A 26,812-nucleotide genomic window follows, 5' to 3' on the forward strand; every position below is an offset into this window, starting at 1 on the left:
AAATATTGTTTACATTTTAATCAAATACAATTTTAACACTTAGGTTAAGTAGGTTAACAGGTTTAGTTAAATTGCAAATAGATATCATGCGTTCATGATTGTGATTGATTGAAGAAAAAAAAAAAAAAATTTAATCTGTGGGGAAAAAATCAAGCCGATAATAAACTGGGCTGCTGAAGTAAACACTTCTCCATGCGCACTTTTATTCCCCCCCCCCCCCCCCAATCCCGTAATTTTTCTCTGTGGTATATTAAAAATAAGGACGCGACTGCCGAAACTATCTTACATTCAGCAGCTGTTTTTAAACAATAATAAGCGAACAGCGGAAAAAAAAAAAAAATTGTCGTTCTTTGAGCCTATTGTTAGTCCTATCTCTAGATTCCAATTTATTTGAGATTAAATCTTAATCTAAACTAGAGTCTAGATCTATAATCTAGTAGACTCTATACTCAGTTAGATCTATAATGTTTGTTTATCATATGAATATTAACCTAACAAAGTAACATTACATTTTTGTCGGATTTTCTTAACGAGGTCACTAGCTTTGCAAGTTTACTGTTTAGTCAGTTATTCAGATCATGTGATGCGATCAGTAGCGATGTTTCAAGATTCTATTTCTAGAGTCTAGATTGAACTATTTTACTGTTATAAAATTTAAATATTTTAAAATATAGAGTATATTCTGTATTATATCTATATCTAGAATAATCTAGATCTTTATTTTCTAATATCGAATATATCTTATTATCTTAATCTACTCAATCAACTTTAATCAAGATCTAGTCATTCTAATGATTCTAGTAATACTAGTAATAGTCAGTAATACTAGATCTAGTATGCTAGTTAGATCTAGTAGTTCTAAAATTAGATCATATAATGATATATCATATATATGAAATAAATATAGATGTAGACAATGTCAATGTCACAATGTAGATCTAGATTCTAGATCTACATTTATTAGTATTACATTATAATTTATAATAATCATCATGTCATGATTATAATTATATATATACTTACTTATAAGATACTGTATATAGTATATACATTTAAATCTTCTAGTTTTATAAGAGTATATTATATATATATCTAAGTAATCATATAAATATAAAACTATTGAAAATGAAAGCCTAATGAGAAAGTAAATGTGTTCAGCATGAGAGACCTATTATTGAAAATTTTTATCTGAATATCATTGTATTTTATGTAACAGCATTGATGACAGGCATACAGGTGTATGTATGGGTTTATGGGTGTGACATGGCCTAAATAGTGCCAAAAACTCAAAATACAGGTGTGTGTGTGTGTATGCTGTCTGACCTTATTGGACCTGTGGGGGGAAAATTCATGAAAGACTGACTGACTTAGAGCTGTTGATAGCTTAGTTAGAGTGTTTGGTTGTTGCTATTAGAATGACTAATGTTTAAGGTGCATTGGCATAGCTTGGGTGGGGGGAGAATTTGAAAATCCCCCCAGGCCCCCACCAGAGGGGGGCCCCAAATGAGTGTTTTGTTACATTGAAAATTAAATATTATGCAAAATGCAGGGGCCCACAAAGAGGTCAAGCCCCCCAGGCTGGAAAATTCCTAGCTACGCCCCTGTTAAGGTGAACAGATATTTGGGGAACAAAAGCGATGACATATTATTAAGATGTCGAACCTAAAAGGAATAGGCTTAGATTTTTTTCAAGCAAGTTATATTGCTTTCATTGAATACATCAGAAAGTACACACACAATAATTAAATAATTTCAGGCTTCTTAAATGTTTTCAAAAATAGAACATCTTTCTGTGTGATCCATCTTAAAGCGTTTACCTGTCGAATAGGCTGCTTCTCTCTTAGAAATACCTGCACAATTTTTTCATTCTTCTTTTCATGTACACAGGATTTTAAAGAAGCTTTTGATTATGGTTGAGCACTTCTCTTGCGAAAAGAAATATGATTATGATGTCAAAGCAGTATAGAATTTAAATAGTCTCTCCACCGAAGGCTTCAGAGCTAACAAACTGTTTTTTTTTTTTTAAAGATTTCCTGTGAAGGATGGCACAAAGAATCGTATCATCAGGGGAAACAATTTCACTTTATTGTGGGTTCAAATCATCTGTGAACACTGTCAAAAACTGGGCAGCACTAGCCTGCTTCTTTACTTTGTTAATTTTATAGGGTCCAAACCTTTAGTAATGATTGTTTCACTTTTGATTCTTGTATATTTGTATTTTGGGACATTCATTTTTAAGTAATTTCAAAGTGTAGTTCATTGATTCAAAACAGTTATTATGGAAAACTGTATTATTGGCTAAAGTACATTTAGTGGCTGCAAATTGATCTATCAAATTCTGTATTTAAATGTTGAAGTACCTTAATTACGATCTGCATCTAGATGTTTGGTTTAATGCACATGTGCAACAGAAAACTGTGATCAACATTTCTAGCATCATTCTCCACAGCGGTTGTTGAAATACAAAAATACAAAATAATGTTTTCCTTTCTTAATATAACGTAGCTTACTTTTATGAATTATTTTAAAAGTGGTGTCTTTTTATAAAAAAAAAACAACAGCTTCTGTGATTAATTTTAAAAACAAAATAGTTTGCTTTCACAAAACAGAAGTCACAGTTGCACCTAAAATTTGCAAGCTACAAAACATGGCAAAGTTGAATTTCAATAGCTTTTCTAGTTTTTAACATGACAGATGGACAGACAGGCTACACAAAACTAATAGCTGCTTTTCCCCTTGCTGGGGCAACTAAAAATACATTTTCAGACTGAAACATCACACCCTTTTCTTTGTTTTCTTTCTTTATATAATATAGTGCATTTCTTTGTTTCTTCAGAATTTATTTTAAAAATCCCAACAATGCAAAAAGCAATAGCTTTAGATGGAAGCTGATCAGGTTCCTTTCAATGTTTCATTGCCGTTACTGGGAGTTGGAGCATTTACTCTGCTGCTCAGTTTCTGCTTTTGCTGTTATCTTTGGAGGTGAGTTTTTTTTTTTTTTTTAAAGGAATGTGATGAAAGGAAAAACAAAATTAAAGCTTATAAAATGTGTTAAAACTTTTAAACCTAGATACAGGATTTCAAAATTGTACGAGTGCTCACTATTTCTAAGAGCAATAATATAGAATTTTATATTTTAAAAAAAAAAAATTTTAGAGAACACAAAACATCAAATCAGGAATAAATGAACAGGGATGTAGCAAGGGAACACTGTATTACAACAATGATATTTTAGTTTTGTCGTCTGATAATCCATTTTATTCTTACTGTCCATAGAACACATTAGGGAAATATGAAACACCAGCCAGTTTTTGATATTTCAAAATGGAAGCATTTGAAATGAAGTATGGTGGGAAAACACATCAATCTACTTTTAGGACCCTTTTTTAAATCAATTTATTATTATTTTGATTATTTTATTGACAAATATATATCTATCTATTTAAATGCCTAATAATTTTAAAAAATCAGAAGCAGCAGACATTTATTTAATAAAACATAAAACAGGTCAAATACCCTTACCCCTAATAATGAAAAATCCATTTCTTACTGAAGATATCCAATAATTCACAATAATACTAAAAGAAAAATAAGATAAGAAATAAGATTTGAAAAAAAAAAGTAAAAACTTCCTTTTTTAAAAAAATATTCATATATAATAATTACATTTTTAAAAATATATTTGCCTATTAATAGGCTCCCAGAACACCACTACTCCTCGCCCATTTTATTAAAGAAAAGTCCCTATCATAATGCTTAATAGCAAAATTAGTCACTGTTATGTCATGAATGTTATCAAAGCTTGTTACTTAAACATATAGTTAAGTTAAGAAAATAAAACAAAACTTAACTTTTTCAAAATTTATTTTGGTCTATGAAACTTACTTAGCTGAGTAAATTCAGTTCTTCTTTGAACCAGTTGTTCAGATACAGTCATAGTACCAGTATCCAAAACACAGTCTTCAAATAATGCTTAAAATAAACCTACTATATCAAATTAATAAGAAATATTCATTCATTATTATTATTAAAATGTTTGAGTTTTAAATTTTCATGAATAACTCCCACCCACACAGTACTTTCCTAAAACAAATACTTACAAAACTGTATGAAAAAAATCATTTAGATTTAAACTTTCAAATTTAATTGCCCTAAGAATTGATTTGAAGGCACTGTGGCTGAGCGGTAAAGCACTTGGCTTCTGAACTGTGAGTCTGGGTTCGAACTCTGGTGATTTTTTATCTTTGGGCGCCTCTGAGTCCACCAAGCTATTATTAGTTGGGGAAAAGTAAAGTTGGTTGGTCGTAGTTCTGGCCACATGACTTACTCGTAACCATGGGCCACAGAAACACATGACCTTTACATCATCTGCCCCATAGATCTGAAAGTCTGAAAGGGAAACTTTACTTTCTTACTTTTAGGAATTGATTCTGATCATCATTTTATTTATTACCGAACATGGTATTTCATTTCACAGATTAAAAAAGGCTGGACAATATGAAGAAAAAGGCTATGTTGTTGTAAGTATAAAATAAAAGAAATCAAGTTACATTAATTTTCTCCTGTTTGTTCCTCGATAGTAAACTTGATTTTTGATACAGATAAGGTCAAGTTTTATTCGTAAAAATATGTATCTTTAGAACTTGTTTAAGGAGAAAATTTAGATTTGGAACTGATCAACTAAAGAATTGTCAGTGTTGCTGGTATGTGTGTAATGTTTGTAAAAGGGGGTGGGGGCTGAAAAGGGTTTCCATTTCAAAAAAATGTAGAAAAGAAAAGGGAAAGTTGTTTTTTTTAATTATTTTATCCTTAAATACTTAAACTGATGATTTAAAAAATCATTTTAAAAATTCTGATTCTCAAGATACTACTTACTTAGCAATTAATTTAATAGAATGTACCATTACATGGAGAGTTCACACTACTACAAATGTTATTTATTAATCAATGCTTCTTCTCTTCCTAGAAAAAATTTACATTCAGAGATAAGCACCAACAGAATGATGTAAGTATCTCCTTTCATTTGTGTGACAACACGCGGGCTTAATAGTTGGTCCATTCATAGGTTTTTAAAAAATATTATATTAGAAATAGTTTTCTGACCACTTGGTCCAAGTCCTGCTGTAATTATTACTACAAAAGAAAGAATGAAAACTGTCCTTGTCACAGCACAGCTCTAAAACTTCATATCTCTCTTACTTCCTTTCATTCCTTCTAACTTATTGGAGGGGCCCTGGCTCGTTCCCTGGTCAGGACTGTCCATTATTTCAATATATTTAATTCACCATTTTCTTTAATAAAACAATTTAGTCCCCAGAGCTCCCTTTATATATCAATAATTAATATAGAAAATTGTGTTTGGGGATGGGGTAACATTGTAATGCAGGCCATTCTATTAAAGGATGAAAAAGAAAAGTATTCCAAGTAAAATAAACATATGCCTACTATTTCTATCGTAACACAAGTATCTATATGCTAGCAGACTAGCTGATACATATTTACAACAGATTTTTATCAAATTATATAAATTTTTAATACTTTACTATTCGGGCTATGAATGGACATTTTTTAAAATAACTTAGCTATATTAATTTAAGTAAACTTTGAAGGATTATGGGCTTGACATGGCTTAAATGTACAGATGTGCCAAAAAACAAAAAGTATCAATATATGTGTATATATATATATATATATATATATATATATATATATATATATATATGCCACCTATTGATTAATACTACTTTTATGCAGTTATCTGTTGCAACCTCTGCCAAACACAGATCTAGATACTGTTTATGCCACTCACATTTCTTAGTGTCATGACACTGCCATCGTCACACACATGTATTGTTAGCTGCCACTAAGGTCTCAATTCAATCTACTACCAAACATATATCAGCACTGCCATTCACTTCCCAAAGCTCCTCTTCTTCTGCGCCACTTCTTTTGACTCCAGAGCTCTTGACCACCACCATCTCTTCTCATCAATTTATCAATGATATGTCTTTGCATCTCCACAACTCCAGAGTAGTGATTGTCTGTGTTTCAAACTAGGAGGTGAAGATTATATCCATTATCAAAGAAGATCAGAAAAAAAAAAATGTACTGCAAAGAAATGACTTCATAGCCATCTTAAAGTAGTTTGAAATAAGACCATAAAGGAGGTGCTTATTATTATAGCCTTGTCAGCTAGAAAGTTCTTAAAGATTCATTGTAATTCCCCAGAAGATAATCTACTAGTCACAAAAAATGAACTAAATGACGGAGTAAGGACACAAGCTGTAGAAATGTTAATTCTCATTCTATTGCACACTCTCGGTATTTTATTTAAGTATGAGTGCAAGAAAAATATTTTGATCTTTAACTCTTTCTAATTCCTTCTTGTTGAAAAGGTTTATGTTTTAATTATAATTCCTTATTTTATTTTTACAGACTTGTTCCGTTTGTTTGGAAGAATTTAAGAAAGGTGAAAAGATAGCAGTTTGTACTTGCCGGCATGGTTTCCATTCAAAGTAAGTTACTTACTACCTTAAGTCAATACTTACTTTAAGAATTGAACATAATGATGTATACTATATTTTCGTGAATATACCCTACTCAAAGCACAAAATAAGTAAAATCAAAATTGAACAACTCTCACCCTTTCAAACCACGCAAGTGCAAAGTGTGACCTGCTGTAAACTACTGGTACGTACTATCATGGATACTATTTTAAGAATAAAAGAGACAAATAACTGGGGAAAAAATGTTCTGATTTCAATATAAATGACATCTTAAAATTGAAACTCTTAGAAAATCACATGGTGCTTGGTAAACATTTGTTTTTCTTGGTGAGATCTTGCAGTGTTTCAATTGTAAAACAACAACACCACATTTTCATCACCAAAATAAGATCTTTTTATGAAACTGTGGCTGAGCAATACAATGATTGGCTTCTGAACTAGAGTTCCTGGTTTAACTCTTTGATTGCCATCTTAATTATAATAATTACCGGTAATTAAAATATTGATCAGCTATAGATTTATTACAAGCTAGATCTACCTTTTTTATGCTTAGTTTAAGTTTATTGTATTGAAATTTTTCACATGAAACCACACTAATTCAATATATCTACATGGTGGGAGAGATTTGAATTTATTTACAATAGTTTTATTATATTTAGATTCTGAGGCATTTTTTTTTACTTAATTATCTAGTACTGAGAAAATAAGTTAATTTGATTTGTTAAATTTTGATGTTAAAAAAACATTGATGATAGAAATACAAAACAATGTGTTTATAAAATCTTTTTTTAGACATTTATTTTTTATTCCTCACCATACTCAATATTTTATGTTTAAAAAAAAGAAAATATTTAGATTGTTGGATAGTATGTTGCTTTAGAACAGTAGACCAAAAAGCTAATTTTGTGAATTGTTTTTTTACACATCTGGGCTATTAAGACAATGTTGTGTTCAGATAGTTAAACTTCCTTATTCCAAAATAGTTTTCATTTATTATGTATGAATTCATTTTCTTACCTAATTCAGTAATTTTTATAAATGTACTATTAATCTTCAGGTGTCTAGAGCAGTGGCTTGAACACAAAAACAATTGTCCGTTATGCAAAGCACCGGTCCGCAACAGAATTGGAGAAAGAACAGTCTTGATAAGTCATGCCACAACATCATCAGTTTAATATCTTAAGGAAAAGATTCTGTGTTTAATTTTGCTTGTTGTTATATTCTTGAACCTACTGTGTAATATAGAACTGTCACCTCTATAATTTACAACTTAATATTCACATTTAGATCTGTCTATACTATTTCATAAATATTTTAATAATAATCTGATGCTATATTTTCATTCGATCTAAATTTCTTCACATTGTGATAGAATATATCTTGCCCCTGAATGTGCTAAAATCTTCTATGTTGTTGTTTGTTCCTTTTTTTTAATGTATACAAACAGATATTCAACTGTATGTTGTTTTTTTTTGTAAAATATAATCCATGTCCTAAATAAAAAAGAAATTTGTTGTAAACAGATTGACCTAACTGTGCAATGTGTTGATGTTGGATCATGACAAAGTGTTTCATGTGCTTTAATATTATTGTTATGTACATATACTTCTACACCTTTTTTTTTTGACATATATTTTATGCTGGAATTCTATAAACCATTGAAATTTATTTTTCCTAAAGGAATTTTTGTGAATGTTAGCATTGAGATTGAATGAAAATCTAGTCCTTTCAATGTTTCTAAATCTTATTTTGCATGTACCCTTTGAGTATCATTGTGATATGTGCTCCTTCTCCTTACATCAACATCCAGTCATCTCATATGTACACAAACACCTACATAAGCTGACAGTAGTACGGTGTAGGGGAAATTCTCTTTGAGTTGCTCTGGAGTTGATTCATGTCATTGATTATTTACTTCAGTCATTTACTGTTGGTCGCCTTAATGTAGCTAATACTCTCCAATGTTTTTATCATAGTGTAATATTGATTGAATTTTAGAAAATAATTTATATTGAAAATATTAATATTTAGGCCACAACGATGTACCAGTCCATATGTGAAGAAAATGATCATTACATTTTAAAAAAAAGATTTACACATTTTGAACATTTTTGTCTATTAAATATAGCTACATATGTTTGTTTTCTAGGCTCTATGCACTAAATGTGCTAAGTTTGGATTAACTACATCTAATTGTTTATGATAAAATACTAATTCTCTGTAATAAACCACTCTGCCATCTTGTTATAAAGCACTCTGCCACCCTTTTAAACCATGTTCTACTGGTGTTTAAAACTATGTGAAATTTAAAGAATATTTTATTGACTTAAAATCTCTTGGTGGTTAATTGCAGATTTGTTTTTTTTTTATGTAACATTTTATAATTAATATCTGAGTTGTACAGCTTTCAAAGAAATTTCTATTTCTCATGGTTCACACTTTGAAAAGAACAGATGTATGATTGTTACCTTAGGAGCCAAAAGTTGCATCTATCTAGTAACCTTTGTTTTCAATTTACTAAGACTTTCTGCAACATCAGCATTGTTTAAGTCTGTTTTACTAGATTAGTATTGTTTCATTAACTCTTTCAATAGGATGTTTTATCTAAAACAGCATATGTTGGCTTGCATTGCTCAACTATTATATTTATCATTTTTTAAGTTCGGGGTCGAATAATAAATTAATTTAATGCTAAGTCTTTTTGGTGACGCTGATGTATTTATGATATTAAAAGTCTTTTGGTTTGAATTATTATTTTATTACTTGACAGTATCTTAACTCATATGTATCAAATTGTTTGATATTCTTTAGATTTTTTTTTAAAAACGTATTTCTGTTTGTAGAAGCAGGCAGTGTTAAAGTGGGAGTGTTACATTTTGAATAACTATTGGGCTAATTAGTAATTTTTTTTTTCAAAAGGTTTTAAATATATACAGATATACCTTCATGCACACATTATTTTAAATGTCCGATCATTTGGTGTTACTTTTTATTTATTTTTTTCTCCTACTGAATTAATAAAAGTCCTGAAAATATTTTAGAACATGGTTTACATAAATAAATCACGTGATCAAACTAATGTGTTATTTTCTCTGGCACTAGTCTGCATCTTCCTTCCTCCACTTAAAAAGCTTTCCAGAACAATATGAACTCTAACTTTTGTTGAACTATTTCCCAGCAGCTTAAGCTCTGTGATCCAATCTGACCTACTTTGTTGAGTGAAGCATACCTTGATCACACATTGGTTGATGTTGCCATTGCTGGCATTTTTTTAGTTTTAATAACATTATATATAATCATTCAATGCCCCAATGAAAGCAAATATATTTGATTGGATGACTTCAGTTAAAAAAGATAGCTTATAATATGTATATCAATGTGTAATGGATAAAACACATGCAACATTTTTTTTTCTGTTTCTATAACTTTGAAAGTTGCAAATTCTCATACTGTGGACTAATGTTAACAGCTGTATGAACAAGGTTTATGGTAGTGAACAAGCTCCATATTTTATATTTACTTTTATTAGAACTTATTTAATTCAGGTTGTTTTTACTTTAACAAAAAATGTTTTTTCCATTATCTTGTGCTTTTGATAATGCTTTGATTAGTTGATTGTTTGTGATATAATCAGTATCATTTCTATTTTTATAATTTTCTTCAAATTCTCTTTAGCACCCAGTAACTGTTTTTTTAAAGGAACATGTACAAGTGAGACATTTAGTTCTGGGAAAGTCTGAGCATTTTTGTGTACACAAGCATTTTGTTGTTTTTACTTGATGTATTTTTTAATGTGTACAGAATCTTGTTTTCACATTTGCCAGTATTTTGTCAGATATAGAACTAAAAAAAAAAAAATGGGTAACTTTATTTATTGTCTACTGTTTGTTTTTAACCATTTTGTTATAAGGAGAAAACAAAGCTTGCATCAGCAATAAAAGATATACATACATATAATACAAGATTTGTACGTATTGTTTCAAGCGTGCAGTTGACTAATATAGATAAATATCTAGATATGGCTCCTTCTGTATCGGATGAGTCACTGGCTTTGGTTTCGTCTTGAGAGGGAAAGAATCTGGAGTGACTACTTAAGCCAGTTCTGGAGCGGCAGAGTTTGCCACAGTTCGTGCATGTATATATTCATCTGTCCTAGGGCTGGCTGACAGGGCAGCTTTCTTTAGACTGATGCATACATATATAGCGTTCAATACTAGGTAGAAAATGATGTATCAACACATACACACACAAATATATATACTTACATACAGTGCTTTTGTTGATGCGTTAGCTGTATATATCAGGAGGATTAGAGAAATAAGAAATACTTTCATGAATCTATGCTGGGAAAATACGCTGTTATTAGTTCCTGTACGAAATGGGCGACAAGTCAGACTACTCTAACTACCGAGGCATCACATTTCTGTCAGTAGCAGGAATATCTTTGCACGTGCTGCTTGACCGACTGACTCTTTAATGGACGACGTGTTGAGAGTCAATGTGCCTTTAGGGCAGGTAGAGGTACAGCTGACATGAGATTTGTTTTCAAAGTACAAGAAAAATGCAGAATCTGCACCTAAACGTTACCTTTGTGGATCTAACCAAGGCTTTCGAGTTGGTCATAGCGATAGCTTATGGAAGAATTTATCCTTTCTGGAATGTCTACCTAGTTTCCTAACCATTCTAGAGCAGCTTTATGTGGGACAAAAAAGACCAAATTAGAATGACGTAAAGCAGCGCTGTGTACTATCCCCTACTCTGTTCGCTCTCCTCTTTGGCGTAATATTGGGTCAAATGATACCGCGTTTGCAGAAAGGCATCTACGTCAGGTTCCGCTTAGATGGGAATATGTTCATTTAAGACACCTACTGTCCCATATGAAAACAAAGGGAAAATTCGTGATGGAACTTCTCTGTGCCGAGGATTGGGCCCTGCCTGCTTACACTGAACATAAGCGCTAGCTCGCGGTCAACGAATTAGGGCACGCTGCCGCTTCTTTTGATTTAACAATAAACCTAGGAAAACAGAAGTAATGTTTCAGAAGTTACCCAATAAAATCTACTCAGCCCCAAAGATCACCGTGAATACAACCCCGAACGTGGTGGGCCACTATACATATCTGGAAAGCACAGTATCAAATGACGCATCACTTGAGAAGTTGATAGCCAGTATTGCTATTTGGACGCCTTCAAGCGAGAGTGAGGCTGAAGAAATCGCCGCATCTGTAAAAATCAGTGTTTACCAGGCAGTTGTTCTCTCAACCCCTCTATATGTATCTGAGACATGGTATCATACAGAAAGTAATACTTCTTAAACGCTTTCACTAAAAATGTCTGTGCTCCATCTTGAACATACGATGACAAGACCGCACCACAAATAGCTAATGTTCTTTCGAACGCCGGTATGGACAGTACAGTGGAAGTGCTTATAGTTCCACAGCTACGCTGGGCAGGGCAAGTAACCCGCATTAGGGACGACAATATGTTAAAGGTATTTTGTGTCTGTGTGTGAGATGAACGGTGATCGGCGCAACAGAGCTGCCCCCTCCCCCCCCCCCCCCCCCCCCCGGAAACGCTTTAAAGACCAGATTAGGCGCCAACTTCTTTAACTGACATCGAAGACCACTGACAGCAAGCTCCAACTAGCTTCTAGTGATTTTCATACAATGCGGAAAAAGTATAAACAGCTAGTTTTTTTGTCGGATCCGGTGTACAAAAAAGAATTGTGGTTCAGCTGTTTTGTTGTTGTTGTTGTTTAAATATGATTAATTTTTGTCCCTTTGAGCTCCTTAGAATCAAATTATGTAAGCTTCCCTATTTCAAGCAAAAAAAAAAAGTTTTAATATGGAGATAGCATTAGTCTTTTTCTCTATGACTTAAAACTTATTTAAAAACAAACTATCAGTAAAAACAAAAAGTATAGTCGATCATCTTCTACACTTTTAGATCTAGCTCAAATTATACCTCAATTATTAGTATTATCGTTTAGTTAGCAACAAATGAAGTTTTATTTAGCGACCTTGACATTGCTAAGCTTAGGGTGAACATCTCCAAAATTGGATATTTCCAGACATGTCGGACAAACTATAAGCTTTTTGGTGTAACCGGTGTATTGCTGAAGTGTTCATTAACAATGGTTTGTGTTATAGGATTGTTTCGTGTACTTTTTAGTCAGTGTAGTCTCACATTTTCTAAACTCTTCCATTTATAGCTTTTATTTAGCTGCTAGTATTGAAATTCAATTTAGCGACCTTGACATTGTTTAGTTTATCGTGAAAATCTCCAATTAGCCCTAAATGTAGATAACTCCCCAAAAAGTAGACATTCGCTTTTTCATTCTATAGAACATAAGCCTGTCAACTTTTGTGTTCGTGCGTTGTGTAAATATTTACATAATGTGACATTCTTGATGGCACGTTTTTTTTTGTGTGATCTATGACGTCAGATTGCAACCAGGTCGTGATGGTGTTTACAGCGAACATCTTCATTTTGTCTTTCTTGATAAGTCCAACGTCATTTATCTTCCCTTGATAAGTATTCCATCTTATTGATTCCCAAGCCCACGTGCTAGGACTGTTTATTAGCTGCACTTACACGCTACTCTCGTCACTAATTCCATTCCACTGTTATATTCAGACAGATCCACACCACATTTGTGTATAAACAGAGACATTCGCACTCAAACGTTATGTTTAATTAAAAACTAATGTAGTCACTGCAGGCTAATTAGAATTTCTCGAATCACCGCATGCTAATTGTAATTTCTCGTTAAATTTTGTAAAAAGCATGGCAGCGAGACATAATTAGAAACATTAAGACGGATGAAGGGAGATAACTGGATGTTTACGTACTGCTTTGAGCAGAAGATGTAATTTAATACAAAACCTACCTAATTACTGTAGAAGGGCGGTAGATATTTTATACGAATGACACATTTAAGGCTACATTGCTATCTTGAAAGAGGTTACCAAACGTCCGGCAAAAGGCGGATACGTCCTCCTTTTTTTTGGCGGGGGCCCTTGTTTTACGTCCGGCAGGCATTAGCTAAAAGTGCGAAAAAAATTAATTCGCATTTGCCTAAACCAAAAGTTAAACCATATGAGTTAATTTACAAATATATTTTTTCTCAAAATATTGTTACGAATCTCACTATGCAGGCTCTCTGCAAACTGCACCATACACCGCCAACTTAAAGAACTTGACAACTCAGGGCTCCAAAGTAACGTAACACTTTAATAGTTGAATAAATAACAGCCAATACTGTACAATTGGCAACACGTACACTGTACAAATATCTCTCCGATAACACCGTTCCGAGGTATCAACTCTTGCACTGGCCTCTCCGTCTCGTTCCGGGCTTGCACTGGGTTCGACAGTTCAGGACTGACTTTACACACTAGGTTCGTTGTGTTGGACTCGATCTCAGACTAAGATCAAGACGCCGTTCGTCTCAACTGTACTTGACAGTACTCCGCACTGAACCGTCGTAATGCTCCGTACAGAACCACACCGTTGAACTGTGCTGTAGTCGACTGGACTGTATTGAATCCCGCTGTAGTGGACCTTCTGTCGTGAACCCTCTCTCGTGAACCTTCTCTCGTGAACCGTGCTGTATTGAGCCCCTTTTCTCCACCGTCTTGACTGCGACACCTCCGCTCTTATATAGGGTCCCTACTGGCCTTCTCGAACCGGACAGAACGCCGCTCGACGTTTCTAGGTGGTCAGATGACTACAACTCTCGTGACGCTCCTGAGCTTTGTTCACGACGGCGATCCTTCCCGAACCGTCCTGTTGACACTCGACTCGGCTGACCGTCGTAACTCGTCACGGTTGACCGCTCGTCTAGCGCTGGCCTGGGGCGATTTGCGTCGGCTGACTACACACACACCACAACCCCCATTTGTGCCACCACCAGGTTTATAACAATATTAAAAACAACAGGGCTAAAATCTCTTACTCATTATTGACATCATTGGTGATCAATCCTTACAATGAACCGAGCCATCACTTCCTTATGAATGTACAACCACCAGTTGACATCGCTGACATCTCTCTCTCTCTCTCTCTTTTGGATCTGATCTCTTATACAATTTTCATGTCGCAATTTTATTGGACAATATTTTTCACTAAATTTTATCTCTACAATATTCATACCAGAATTCCTGATTGAATTTTACAATTCTAAGATATTTCCAAACAGTAAAATATAAGTTTAAATTAAAACAGATTGCCTTTCTTGATTTTACCTGTGTCTTTCTTTTACCCCCACCCCCATCCCCAGTACCTCTTCCTCATCTGTACACATTTCGAGAGTAAGTTTTTAGTTCAGTCATTTATCTTCGTCTGAAGTGGCCCAACATTGTCCCACACCACGTGACCAAACATTTTCGGGGAAAGGGGAAGTTCTAAATAAGCACCTTTCCATCAAGCGACTTTCTAACTATCAAACTGGTAGTCTGTCTTGACACTTAGTGACCTGGTCACTGCTTCAGAAGGTCTAGACTTTCCAGGTGTTAATCAGAGCTACAGATCAAGGTATGTTGATGTGGATTAGGAACTAGCTTTGCTAACCATAAAACAAATATTCTAAACTAGGCCTATATGTTGAAAGTATTATAACCCAAAATCTAATTTTTTCAATTGAATTTTGTTCTTCATACTTGTTTTAAGAGTTGAGTCTAAGACTTGAAACTCTAGGTCTATGGAAACTTGCCTCCAATTGTGTGACAATTTTGTACATTATTAACTTAAATGTACTGCTTAAAATTTAAATTTTGTACATTATTAACTTAAATGTACTGCTTAAAATTTAAATTTTGTACATTATTAACTTAAATGTACTGCTTAAAATTTAAAGTGTTATTTTTCAAATATTGTGAGTTTAAGAGTTTCACCGAAAAAAAAACCTAATGTAAGGCCAATGTGCTTAATACGCTTGGCTTGGGGCGTGGCTACCTATCAAGGGGGCTCAAGTTCAAAACCCGACTCAAGCAGAGTAGTGTTTGCAAAATGCCTAAAAGCATGAAAATATTTCAAGATTTTTCATTTTATAGAAATAAAAAAAAAAAATAAATTTCTTAACAAAATTGTATTATCGATTTTATTGTTGTACTTCATAGAAATATATTAATATTTAATACGGTATATCTTGTTTTGTAACTTTATAGACTTAAAATGTGAGAGCAAATATTGTCAATTATTTTAAAAATATAACATTTTAAAAATCATATTAAAAAACAGAACGTCCGTCATGGCAACCACAAAAGTTACACAGAATTTCCTGTTTTTTCCACTTAATCGGGTGTATCAACTAATCAGTTTTCATATATTTCTGATCTATGTTAAAAAAAAAGATTTAAGTAATCCTCCCTAATAAATAATGAATACTAAATAATAAATAATGAATACTGTTTGAATATTTTATTAAGTGAGAGTTTCATATATTTTTGAAATTACAAAAAACTGGTGGTGTGGTATGCACCGCTTAACTGTCGTCCTTGTGGTCCCTTGTTTGAACCTTGCACACCATCCCCCACCCCCCTCCGCGGGAGGTTTGGTCTAGGATGTAATAATCTTCAATTCTGAAAGAACATCCGAAACATTTCAAACATGCATAACAAATTTAATTGATATCTTTTTGTTCAATGGCTTGTAAATCAGATGATATTAAATTGGATGTTCTTTTTTTTTTTTACAAAGCTTTTATTAACTCACTCCGTCTGTCTGTCTGGTACAAATTTTGTACACGCTATTTCTCCCACTTCACATTATCGGATCAAGTTGAAAGATCAAAACATAAAACAATGCATACATCATTTAACTTCAAAGTAGAAAACATAAAGTGCTTCATTTCAATGGAAGAGGTAGCCTATACATATTTTAATGAAGTTCTAGGAGCTAGAAATTTGTGACTAATTATCAAAGATTAGACATGTCACTTCAAGCTCAGTACAAGAACTGTTTCTTGAAGTCGATCTGTATAACTCTTACGGAGGGAGGGAAGCAACTCTGTAACCCCGTCCTCTGCTAAACATAACTAAACACAAATCCAGGTAGACACTTGAGACATAACTAAACACAAATCCAGGTAGACACTTTGAGACATAACTAAACACAAATCCAGGTAGACACTTTGAGACATAACTAAACACAAATCCAGGTAGACACTTTGAGACATAACTAAACACAAATCCAGGTAGACACTTGAGACATAACTAAACACAAATCCAGGTCAACACTTGAGACATAACTAAACACAAATCCAGGTATTCACTTGAGACGATATAAGTGAATGACCTTTGATTCGTAAGAGCTTTAAATCATTAAGTTTCCTAAATAGTGTTGTTGATCGATATTTATTTGATCAATCTCAATAACATTGATAACGTAGCCTCTCAATAACATTGATAACGTAGCCTCTCAATAACATTGATAACGTAGCCTCTCAATAACATTGATAACGTAGCCTCTCAATAGCAATGAAGGATAATACCAACTGTGTCTATAAGGACAATAATTATAATAGGTCACCGTACATCTTACAAACTCATTAATTTCTCTGATGGCAAGATTCCTCGTGCTCCACTCTCTGTAGCACATTTTTTAGCGGCCCCCGAAAGGGGAAAAGACGCTATTAGTTTTGTGTGAAATGTCTGTCCGTATGTCCGTCCCTATTAGATCTCGTAAACTAGAAAAGATAGTGAAAATCCGACATCATAATATTTTAGTCCATTCAAAGTTCTATCATATTTTTTAACACTTTTATGCAAATGGTTTTTAGACTTTTTGTTTAAAAAATTATTATTTTTTTTTACATTTATATTGCTGCGTTATGTAAGTTCTGACCTACTAACTACTACATTTAACCAAAAAAATATGTTTACTTTTTTTTAAGAGAAAAAAATCTATTTAGTATGCATATAAGTTGGACATAATTTAAAACAACAATTAATAAGTAGGTGTTCATATTATCGCGTGAACCGCAGTCAGATATCCCACAATACAACACTCAACTATAGGATTTTTTTTTTTTTACGGAAATGTTTTATTTTTTTATTTTTTTTTAGGATTTGAATTAGAGATTGACCCTTTACAAAACAATTAGATCAATTAGCTATTCATTATAAGACATCAGTTAGGCTAGGCTCGCATTTAACTTCACTTTCACCTATCCTTTGGTCTGCTGGACCACTTGGGCACCACACGAGATCTATCAGCCTTCTTTCTCCATTCTCATGTCATTGGTCTTTGATATAATTTAATTCTGATGTTCTTTCTGAAAATATTGATACCTGCCTTTTTACCTGCCTGGGTGGACCACTTCGGGGGCCGATTTTGAGTTTGTGTTTCCACACAAACTGTCTTTGTAACCTTGTTTTTACTATTCTTCTGATTGGATTGCCAACTCTACATAGTTCAGGAATCAGGGTGGAACCTGGACACTGGACAGGTATTTCGAAAACGGCTCTAACGATTTTCCTAGAAATTTGACAGTTTATGTATATCTTTGAGGAAAAAAGAAACTACCTTATTGGCAACGGTGAAAACAATGGTTTGACTGTTATACTTATGTACAATATAATCATATTAAAATTTACTTTTGTCTCATGACTTGAACACGGCTCAGAGGAACTTCCCGCACTCCACTCAAATGTTTCTTTGGATTCAGTCAAGAGTTGAATTAATAAATAGACGTCATGAACATTTTGCCTTATATAGAATTCATTTTCTTATCTTCTTATCTTATGAAATACAGACGTTGCTTCAAAATAGAAGATGATTACGTCCTGCGCGTGTTCCTAGGTTAATCTAGTCATGCATGCTAACCAATCATTGGTCATTAGTTTTCATTAGCTAGACCAGGGGTCGGCAACCTTTTGTGTTGAAAGAGCCAAAAATTACAATTTACCAAATTTAAAGTTTTTAAAGAGCCACACATTTTTTCTTGCCAACAATAAATAGTACTAGCTCAAACTATTTTCTAGTTACAAAAACAAAAAAACGAATCTATTAATTCATACATACGTGTTTTCTTACAACAAATTTGGTTTTGCAAAGTTTGGACACATTTGGCTCAGAACTTATTTTTAGTTTCAAACACGACTCTAAATTTTCGATTGTTAGTTGGCTTGTTACTTTAGTTTTAATTATATTCATACAAAAAAAAACAACACTTGCTCGCACGAATATGTCGATCCAAAGATAGTCAGTACTTCAAATGCCTACTTCACCTCACTGTAGCATTCTGAAGACTATTCCATGCGTCGAATATAGGCTAAGTGCCTCAGCTCGAGACATTTCTTTTAAAGTTGTCACTTTTGTTGCGTAACATTCATACATTTCTGGACCTCCAACTTTTCCATTTCCACTCCACAAAGCTTTACTTTTTAAATCGATCAATTAAATTTCTAGAGATCCAGTATCAATTCCAAATGGCTCAATGTGGATTTTGTTACTATTTGTGTTGAGATGATTTACCAGGAATGTTAAAATGGTTTTGTTGGTTTTGAATTGCTCAAATCTGTCAAGAAATTCATCTTTGAATCTTTTGTTACTGTGCTGATGTAATTCATGTCACTTATTTTATCGCAATACTGATTTAGACATTTTGCTCCGAAGAATCGTTGTTGCTTTTTTTTTTCCTGTCATACTTCTGGCTCCATCAATTGCTGTTTAAACGCTTCTATTTAACTCGATCTTAATGTGTTCAAGGCTTTTTTGCACGGCATTCGCTCTATCGTCCCCTCTAGTTTGTCATGAGAGTAGTAATCCTAGAAGATCTTTTGGACCTTGGGAAGACATACACCTGACAAAATGGGCAACTTGTGCCGTGTCTTTTATGTCGCAAGACTAGCAAGTGATAAGGCAGAAGAAAGTTGAATATCTTCCACCTGCAAATATGTTACATTTGAAGATATTTTAGCTACTCTATCTTGTACTGTTTTAGCGGATAGTGGCAAATCTTTCGGATTTTTTCCCCCAAGGTTTCTGTTGTTTTTTTTTAAATCACGAAACAGTTCTTCAGACGCACGTAGGAAGCAGTCTTTGAAAATGGTTTGCCTTTTTGTGCAATTTCTATTGGTACCGCAAATCTTGCCAAATTAGCATTACTTGTAGATTGCTTCTAGCTTTGAGAAGATAATTCGCTTCTAAATCATTTACTTGAGACAACAAAGTATACGTCACAGACAAAGCACGTGGTGAAGATGCGTTTCGTCTTGCGTTGAATTAAAACCTACATTGAAACACCCGACGACGGCATCCTTCGAGAGCTTCTGACGACAGTGTCGACGCTTGTAATGGGGGGGGGGGGTTAGGCTGCCTAAATCCTCGTTAAACGATACAGAACTATTTTAATACATGTTTCGATAAAATAAATAATATTTGCGTATGGAACTAAAGAGACGCAGCTTCACATCCAAAGAGCCGCATGTGACTCGCGAGCCGCAGGTTGCCGACCCCGGAGCTAGACTGTTAGTCGAAGAACTTTAATGTGCACAGCTCACTGCAAGGGAACAATAAGACAGCATCACAAGAAAGAAAGAAAATGAGAAGTTATAAAGACCTTCGACTGCATCATAAAGGAGGAATGGATTTGAAAAAAACAACATTTTTTTTAATGTTTCTGCAGAAAACTTACATGAATTTAACAGAATCTTTTATTCTGAATTAAAAAAAAAATATTAAAGAATTAAGAAAGTGAGTTCAACATTAGGTTACCAAGTCACTAATTAAATTAATTAATTTTAGCGTTCTCGTAACGCGAGTGTTTTGCATGATATATAATATTAGCTGCAATAAATTACTTTTCACACAAATTAAAACAATTATAGACCATTTTTTCTCCAGATAAGGGGAAAGAGGGACTTTTTAATAGTTTGTTTTAGGTTGCATGTACTCTATAGTTAGATATACAGGCCTTCTGTGTATATGTATGTTTATATATAGTCCCACATCTTCTTGGCCACACCTTATGTCTCGTGTCATGCTGTTGTACATTTTAATGAACTAACGTTTACTAAACTTTCTGTTCAAGAGAACGCGCCAAAGGCAGCGACTCACATTTGTTTCAACAGTGAGGATCATCAAAGGAGAGTTGTTGGAACTGCCTCATCCTCTTGTGTTCTAAAGACCCCTCACTTTCTCTTTCACCTCAACGTACCTGGCAGAAGAGTTGGATCCTCATCCTCTCTCCTCCCTGGCCACCGACTCTACTCCTCATATTCTATGCTAATGTATTCGATTGTATTTTCTTAGTTCTACTTACGAAACATTCTTCCCCTTCTCCATCCCCCCCCCCTTTTTCACCTAATGTCCCGTCTCATAAAACATCGCCATGTTACATTGTTACGGCACCCAGACAGGTAAACAGGTAAATAACGCTTTTGAGTGAAGTGTAAACAACAAATCCATCATGCTCTGAAGTAAATATCTGGTAAGGTCACCGCTTTGCTAGTGGTGGTTATACAACATTCTGTTCTCATATCCAACACATTTCTGACTTTGACAGATGAAGACATCTCAAGTTGCTTTGGTTGTCATCGTCAGCCTGTCTTTGATTCTGACTGCTAACGGTAAGTCAGAGATAAGGTAAAGTGGGTCTAGTAATGCTAAAGATAGAGCCCTTAAATGATTAACTTACCTTGGGATGAGGTTGGTATTGTTCATTCTAGCATCCTATGTCTCAATTAGCTAGATTATGATTCTTTTACCCAACGACAACATCTGATGTTTTGAACCCGATTATCTGTGTTTGGGTGAAGCCTGGATAAACAAACCTTTATTCATTTAAAATATTTAAGTAATATAAAAGGTATTGTTGTGAACTGCTGACATAGGTTTCATGGACAAACAAGGCAATTATTGCAAAAACACACCATTTGTAAGCCTCTATGCACTAAAGGCTCCGTACTGGGGTTAATCCGTTATAGCACTGTTCAGATATCTGCCAGTGTTCTGTAGGGTTTACCTGTCTTCATAAAGGGCAAGACACCGCATGCATCAGTCCCCTGTTCCAAGACTATTCGTATCATCGAAAGTGTTTCTGAACACCCTGAAATCGCCAATCGTAAAGGATGTGTTCTACTGTCTCGTCTTCCGTGTGACAGTGTCGACATCTGGGATCGTGATTCTTTCGGATCCTAGCGAATTAGGCCTCTATCGGACTGTGCCCAGTGCGGAATCGTGCCAAAATTGCCTAATCCTTTCTGTCTAACTGCCACCATTCGTCCTTCCTGTTTGGGCGTTTGAGAACCTTCCAGACTTCCCGTCCTGTGCTACATTGGGTCCCAGCTCTCGTACTACTTGGACTGAATCCATTCACTATTTACATTTGGTGACATAAACATTATTTCTCTTTAACAACATCCTATCAATACAGGTATCAGCCTACTGTGTGCATGTGTAACTGTGATCTGCTCTACACCAACATACGTGGTGGGGGAAAAAACTATAAATAGTTGTTTTGGTGTATCCGGTGCACGAAATACAGGAAATGTTGACGAGCAGTGTTTTGTTTAAAGTAAAGGATCAATTCTGTTCTCTTTTTAGCAGTGCAAAGTTTTTCTAAGCTCTTCAGTTTGTTGTACAAAATGATTTCACTGTGAAATATAGGCTAGTGCATTCAATGTCCGGTAGCGGAAACTTTGTATTTTAGCTCAAGATTTTTAGATTTAGTTAGTAACGTTTAAATTTGATTTAGCATCCTTGAGTTTATTGTGAACATCTCTAATTGAACTTTTGTTTTTATTTTATGGTAATTTAAATTGCACTATTAATTTTACTCTTATAAACTCCATGAATTTTTTTTTTGTTAGCGCAATTCAACGAAGGATTCTTTCCCATGATGATGATGATGAGTCCTCAGATGATGGGTCAAGGGAGTATGCTCCCTTATCTCATGATGTATAGCGGTAATGACCAAGCAAGGAGTATCTTCCCCTTCTTATTTATGTCCAGAATGTTCTCTGGAGCCGGAACTATGTAAACAAAGACTTCTGGGAGATGGAATCATGTAGCTGACACACAATGAACATTTTAAAGACATTGCTAACTTATAATCTGAGATTTGTAGCTACTCGTGGCCTAAGGTGGTTTGTGGTCATTCTACGAGCCTGAGGCACGGGAGAAACTGAATTCCTTGCATAAATATTGTATAGTCTTTTTGAACGAAATATTAATTAAATATTAAAACTGGAATGACTTTCTTGTTCGTAGTCCATTCAGTGCTAGATTTATCTGTAGGCAACATAAGCTCTTGCTAGAATGGCCCCAAAACTCTTTTCAGGGATAGTTGCAATCATTTTGAAGAAAGAGCACACAAAAATGCCCTTTGTTGATTACAAGAGGCCTCGTATCACAAATAGCTTTGGGACTTATCAAGTTTGAATCCGGTCCTGGGTAAAATGTTAATATGTTTTATTTATATACGAAAAATAATTAGCATTTTAAACGTTTTCCAATGGGAATCAAAGGATGACGTCAAAATTGCAGTACAGACATTCTGAAAACGTAGGAATAAAGTGTTTTTCTATTTACTAAGGCCACAGATTTATGAAAGAGTAGACTTACTAGACTTACTACCATATCGGTATATCAAGACCACATTCACGGGCGTGTATGTGCGAAACGATTCTTATAGGGTAGAGAGGCTAAGTGCGCTTGAACTTGGCTTGGCTTGGCTACCTAGAAGGGGGCTCGAGGTTTGACACCCGACTCGGACAGATTTGTGTTTACTGAGCGCCTAAAGGCAGCATTGAAAACCAACTCCTAGATACCCCCTCCCCCCCCCCCCCCACTGGTCCACAAATGAGATTGGCCCAAAAGCGCTCTGAGCATGCTATAAGCTAAAAGCTATAATAATAATAATAATAATAATAGAGTCGGTATCAAGATGTTTGTAAATGTGTGACTGTACGTGTCGGTATGTAATTAAATGAGTGTGCGTATCAGTATCAATAATATGTGTGTATCGGTATATAGATGTTTATAGATGTTTATAATTGTGTGTGTTTGTTAATATCAAGATGATTGCAAATGTGTTTGTGTGTTAATATCAAAATGTTTGTGTGTGTGTTTAGGGCGCTTTCTTCGAAGGGACACTATCAATACTAAATGTCAGTACGTAGGTTCCTCTTCTTCGTTGTCAAAGAAATAAAATAATAATCTTCACTCTCCACACGGACATTTGTCTTACAATTGGAGTATTACACCCAACAGAAACATGCATAACTATAGAAAACAAATCCACATTAACATCAGATTCACTCATAAGTTATATGTGAAATGTTTATATTTGATAGTTATCATGGCAGTACAAACAGAAGAATTATTGTGTCTTTGTATTTGGTGTCTTGTATTTACTTTGTGATGGTAAAATCACTAAATCCTGACCCGGAAGGAGTTTTTTTTTAATTTCAAAAATCATTTTAGATTTCTTATGAATGTTTCTTTCAAACATTTGCCCAAAATGTTTTTTTTTTAAACAATGACCTAACTAGAAACATTTAGGATTTTATAAAGTTTATTTTTATTTTTAATGTTCAAATTGCAAGGCAGTGATATTGAAACTTAAAATACAGCAGATGTGAGCATGATTAAAGATTGCCAAGGTCTTTTCGCTAATATTAAAAGAGGACATTTTTCTATGTAATCGTAATCTTTGTTGCCCCTTCTTTTTTTTGCTGATATAATCAATATTTGCTGTAAAATGTCATTTATTGTCTTAGTACCGAGGTATTTAAAAAAAATTGCTACTCTCTTGGGATCCCTGTTTAAAGTTCCCTGTTTAAAGTTCTGACCACGCCCCTGAACAAAAGTACATATTTTTGGACAAATGCTAAAAAGAATCAGATCCTGGTTGAAGGATGACACATTTGTTTGGCCACTTACCTGGCAGGTCAGTCCTTATTTATGAGGTCATTGTACGACAGCAGTCATCCGTCACTAGTTACTTAAAAGTCAAGTCTCGTAGAAAGAATGTAACAGATCTAGTCGGATTCTGATGGATTAATAGTGGATTTGAACATTTTTAACCACTGTTCATTTCCCTCTCAGTAGGGCATAAAGGTTGACAGGTCAGCGTAAGAGAGCAAAACAAGATTCAAACCCAAGCCATTCAATTGGAAAGCTCAGCAACACATTTCTCTACTTGTTTTAGAGTCTCTCCATGTTTATATCACACTTGATGTAATAACGATATATAGAGTGAAATACTGCTCAGATGTGTCAGGCATGTTTATACGCAGCAGCAAGCACTGAGTTGTTTATAGAGGTAACTAAAGTATATATTCACTAGCAGATACTCGTACTAAGCTTAACTCTTAAAACTTTTAACAAAACGGTCCGTACTACAACCCTCCGAACAGTATTTCGGAATACTATTCAGAGTTGTATAACTTTGAAATCTCAGGAGATACAGAGATACTAAATGTCCCGGCAGTCTCCAACATTGACGACTATCCGATTCTTCGCTCGGAAGTAGCAGCAGCTGTAAAAGCCCTGAAATAGGGAAAATCGGCCTGAGTTGACAACATTCCTGGTGAACTTCTACAGGCAGGAGGAAAAACCATGATAAACGCACTCTATACGATTTGCAACAAGATCTGGCAATCAGGAGAATGACCCAAACCCTGGACCCAATCACTCATCATAACCCTTCCAAAGAAAGGCAACTTACAACTCTGTCAAAACTATCGCACTATCAGCCTCATAAGCCTTCCCAGCAAAGTTCTGTTAAAAATTATATTAAACCGGCTAAAACCGATAGCAGACAACATCATATCAGAAGAACAAGCAGGTTTTAGACAAGGTCGCAGCACAACAGAACAAATCCTAAACCTCAGAATACTCTGTGAAAAATATCTCCAACAAAAAGAGAATCTTTTCCATGTCTTTTTTTTTATTTCAAGAAAGCTTTCGATCGAGTATGGCACGGGGCACTCTGGGCGACAATGGAAAAGTGCAACATCAATAAAAACATAATCAAAGTTATCTAGAACCTCTACAAGGATGCCACCAGTGTTGTGTACTTCAACAATAATATTGGGGACTTGTTCAAAACCATAGTTGGAGTAAGACAAGGCTGCCTACTTTCACCAACACTCTTCAATATCTTTCTTGAAAGGATAATGGAAGATGCTCTCAAGGGCTATGACGGTACTGTTAGCATTGGTGGAAGAAGAATCACTAACTTGCGCTTCGCAGATGACATTGATGGCCTAGCAGGGACAGAAGAAGAACTAGCTGACCTGGTAATGCGCATTGACAAGACTTCCGCAGCATATGGCATGCAAATAAATGCCGAAAAAACAAAACAAATTATGGCCAACAGGGCTTTAAAAGAGGCATAAGTATTGGAGGTGAAAAGCTAACTAGTGTTAACAGCTTCAAATATCTCAGAGCTATTGTCTCAGATGAGGGAACAAAACCTAAACTACTGGCCCGAATAGCACAGTCCACAGCAGCCTTTTCAAAACTGAAGATAATTTGGAATGACCAGGGGCTTGGCCCTCGGAACCAAAATCAGACTGATGCGCTCCCTGGTCATGGCCACATTTTATATGCTTGCGAGTCTTGGACGCTGACTGAGCTAGAGAGGAGGATCCTAGCAATGGAATTGAGATGCTACAGAAGGATCTAGGCATCACTTTCAAAGACCGCATCACAAACCAAGAGATCAGAGACAGGGTTACTGCAGCGATCAGACCCCATGATGACCTGCTGACTAATGTAAAGAAACGCAAGCTTAAAATATATGACCATATTTCAAGATCCACGGGGCTCGCAAAGACCTTCCTTCAGGGAACAGTACCAGGACAAAGAAGAAGAGGCAGGCAGAGAAAGCGATGGGAGGACAACATAAAAGAATGGACGGGCCTACCATTGATAGAGGTTTTAAACAAGGCGAAAGACAGGGAGGAATGGAAAAAGACGGTCGACTAATCTTGCTTGGTGCCCCAACAAACTAAGGGATAGGTAAAGGTCAAGGTAAAGTACAACCCTCCACTGCCACAACACATTCCAAACTCTAGATCTATGTCCGTTTTTTGTCTCTTTCATTCTAAAAACTAAGGGCCCGCAACCCAATTTAAAGAATGCACAAACATTTCATTTGTAGTGTTCCCTGCCCCACCCTACATCTACACAAATTATTTTCTACTGTAACGCCCCTCTCTCGCTGAACAGTTTGAGACATCATTATTCACAGCTTATTTATTTCTGTGATTCATACACCTAGATCTAGAGAGGCACCTTGTTTAGAATAACCCAGCTCCACAAGCCGGATTATAAACCCCCCACCCACCCCAC

The 26,812-nt window shown here is 34.8% G+C and overlaps 1 protein-coding gene and 2 long non-coding RNA genes across 7 annotated transcripts; all 3 read left to right on the forward strand.

Moving 5' to 3' along the window:
• Positions 1-253: 253 nt before the first annotated feature.
• LOC106063384 (RING finger protein 24-like) lies at positions 254-10,468 on the forward strand. 5 transcript variants are annotated; one of them, XM_013221736.2, is made up of 6 exons: positions 254-361; positions 2,837-2,982; positions 4,478-4,520; positions 4,967-5,005; positions 6,436-6,515; positions 7,564-10,468. In XM_013221736.2, the coding sequence occupies exons 2-6, from the start codon at positions 2,882-2,884 to the stop codon at positions 7,679-7,681; spliced, it is 381 nt and encodes a 126-aa protein (XP_013077190.1). In that variant the 5' UTR covers positions 254-361; positions 2,837-2,881; the 3' UTR covers positions 7,682-10,468. The 5 variants fall into 5 exon arrangements, with proteins under 5 accessions (XP_013077190.1, XP_013077189.1, XP_055899778.1 ...); XM_013221735.2 differs by lacking the exon at positions 254-361 and adding an exon at positions 368-534; XM_056043803.1 differs by lacking the exon at positions 254-361 and adding an exon at positions 564-644.
• A 4,413-nt stretch (positions 10,469-14,881) lies between these two features.
• Positions 14,882-22,702, forward strand: LOC106070057 (uncharacterized). Its single transcript, XR_008780118.1, has 3 exons — positions 14,882-15,040; positions 21,015-21,078; positions 22,321-22,702. It is a non-coding gene; the product is annotated as an uncharacterized LOC106070057 (long non-coding RNA).
• Positions 15,050-18,675, forward strand: LOC129928656 (uncharacterized). The gene is made up of 2 exons (XR_008780119.1): positions 15,050-16,592; positions 16,701-18,675. It is a non-coding gene; the product is annotated as an uncharacterized LOC129928656 (long non-coding RNA).
• Positions 22,703-26,812: the final 4,110 nt, after the last annotated feature.

The sequence above is a fragment of the Biomphalaria glabrata genome, chromosome 1 (genome assembly GCF_947242115.1).
Source record: "Biomphalaria glabrata chromosome 1, xgBioGlab47.1, whole genome shotgun sequence".
NCBI classification, from domain to species: Eukaryota; Metazoa; Mollusca; class Gastropoda; family Planorbidae; genus Biomphalaria; species Biomphalaria glabrata.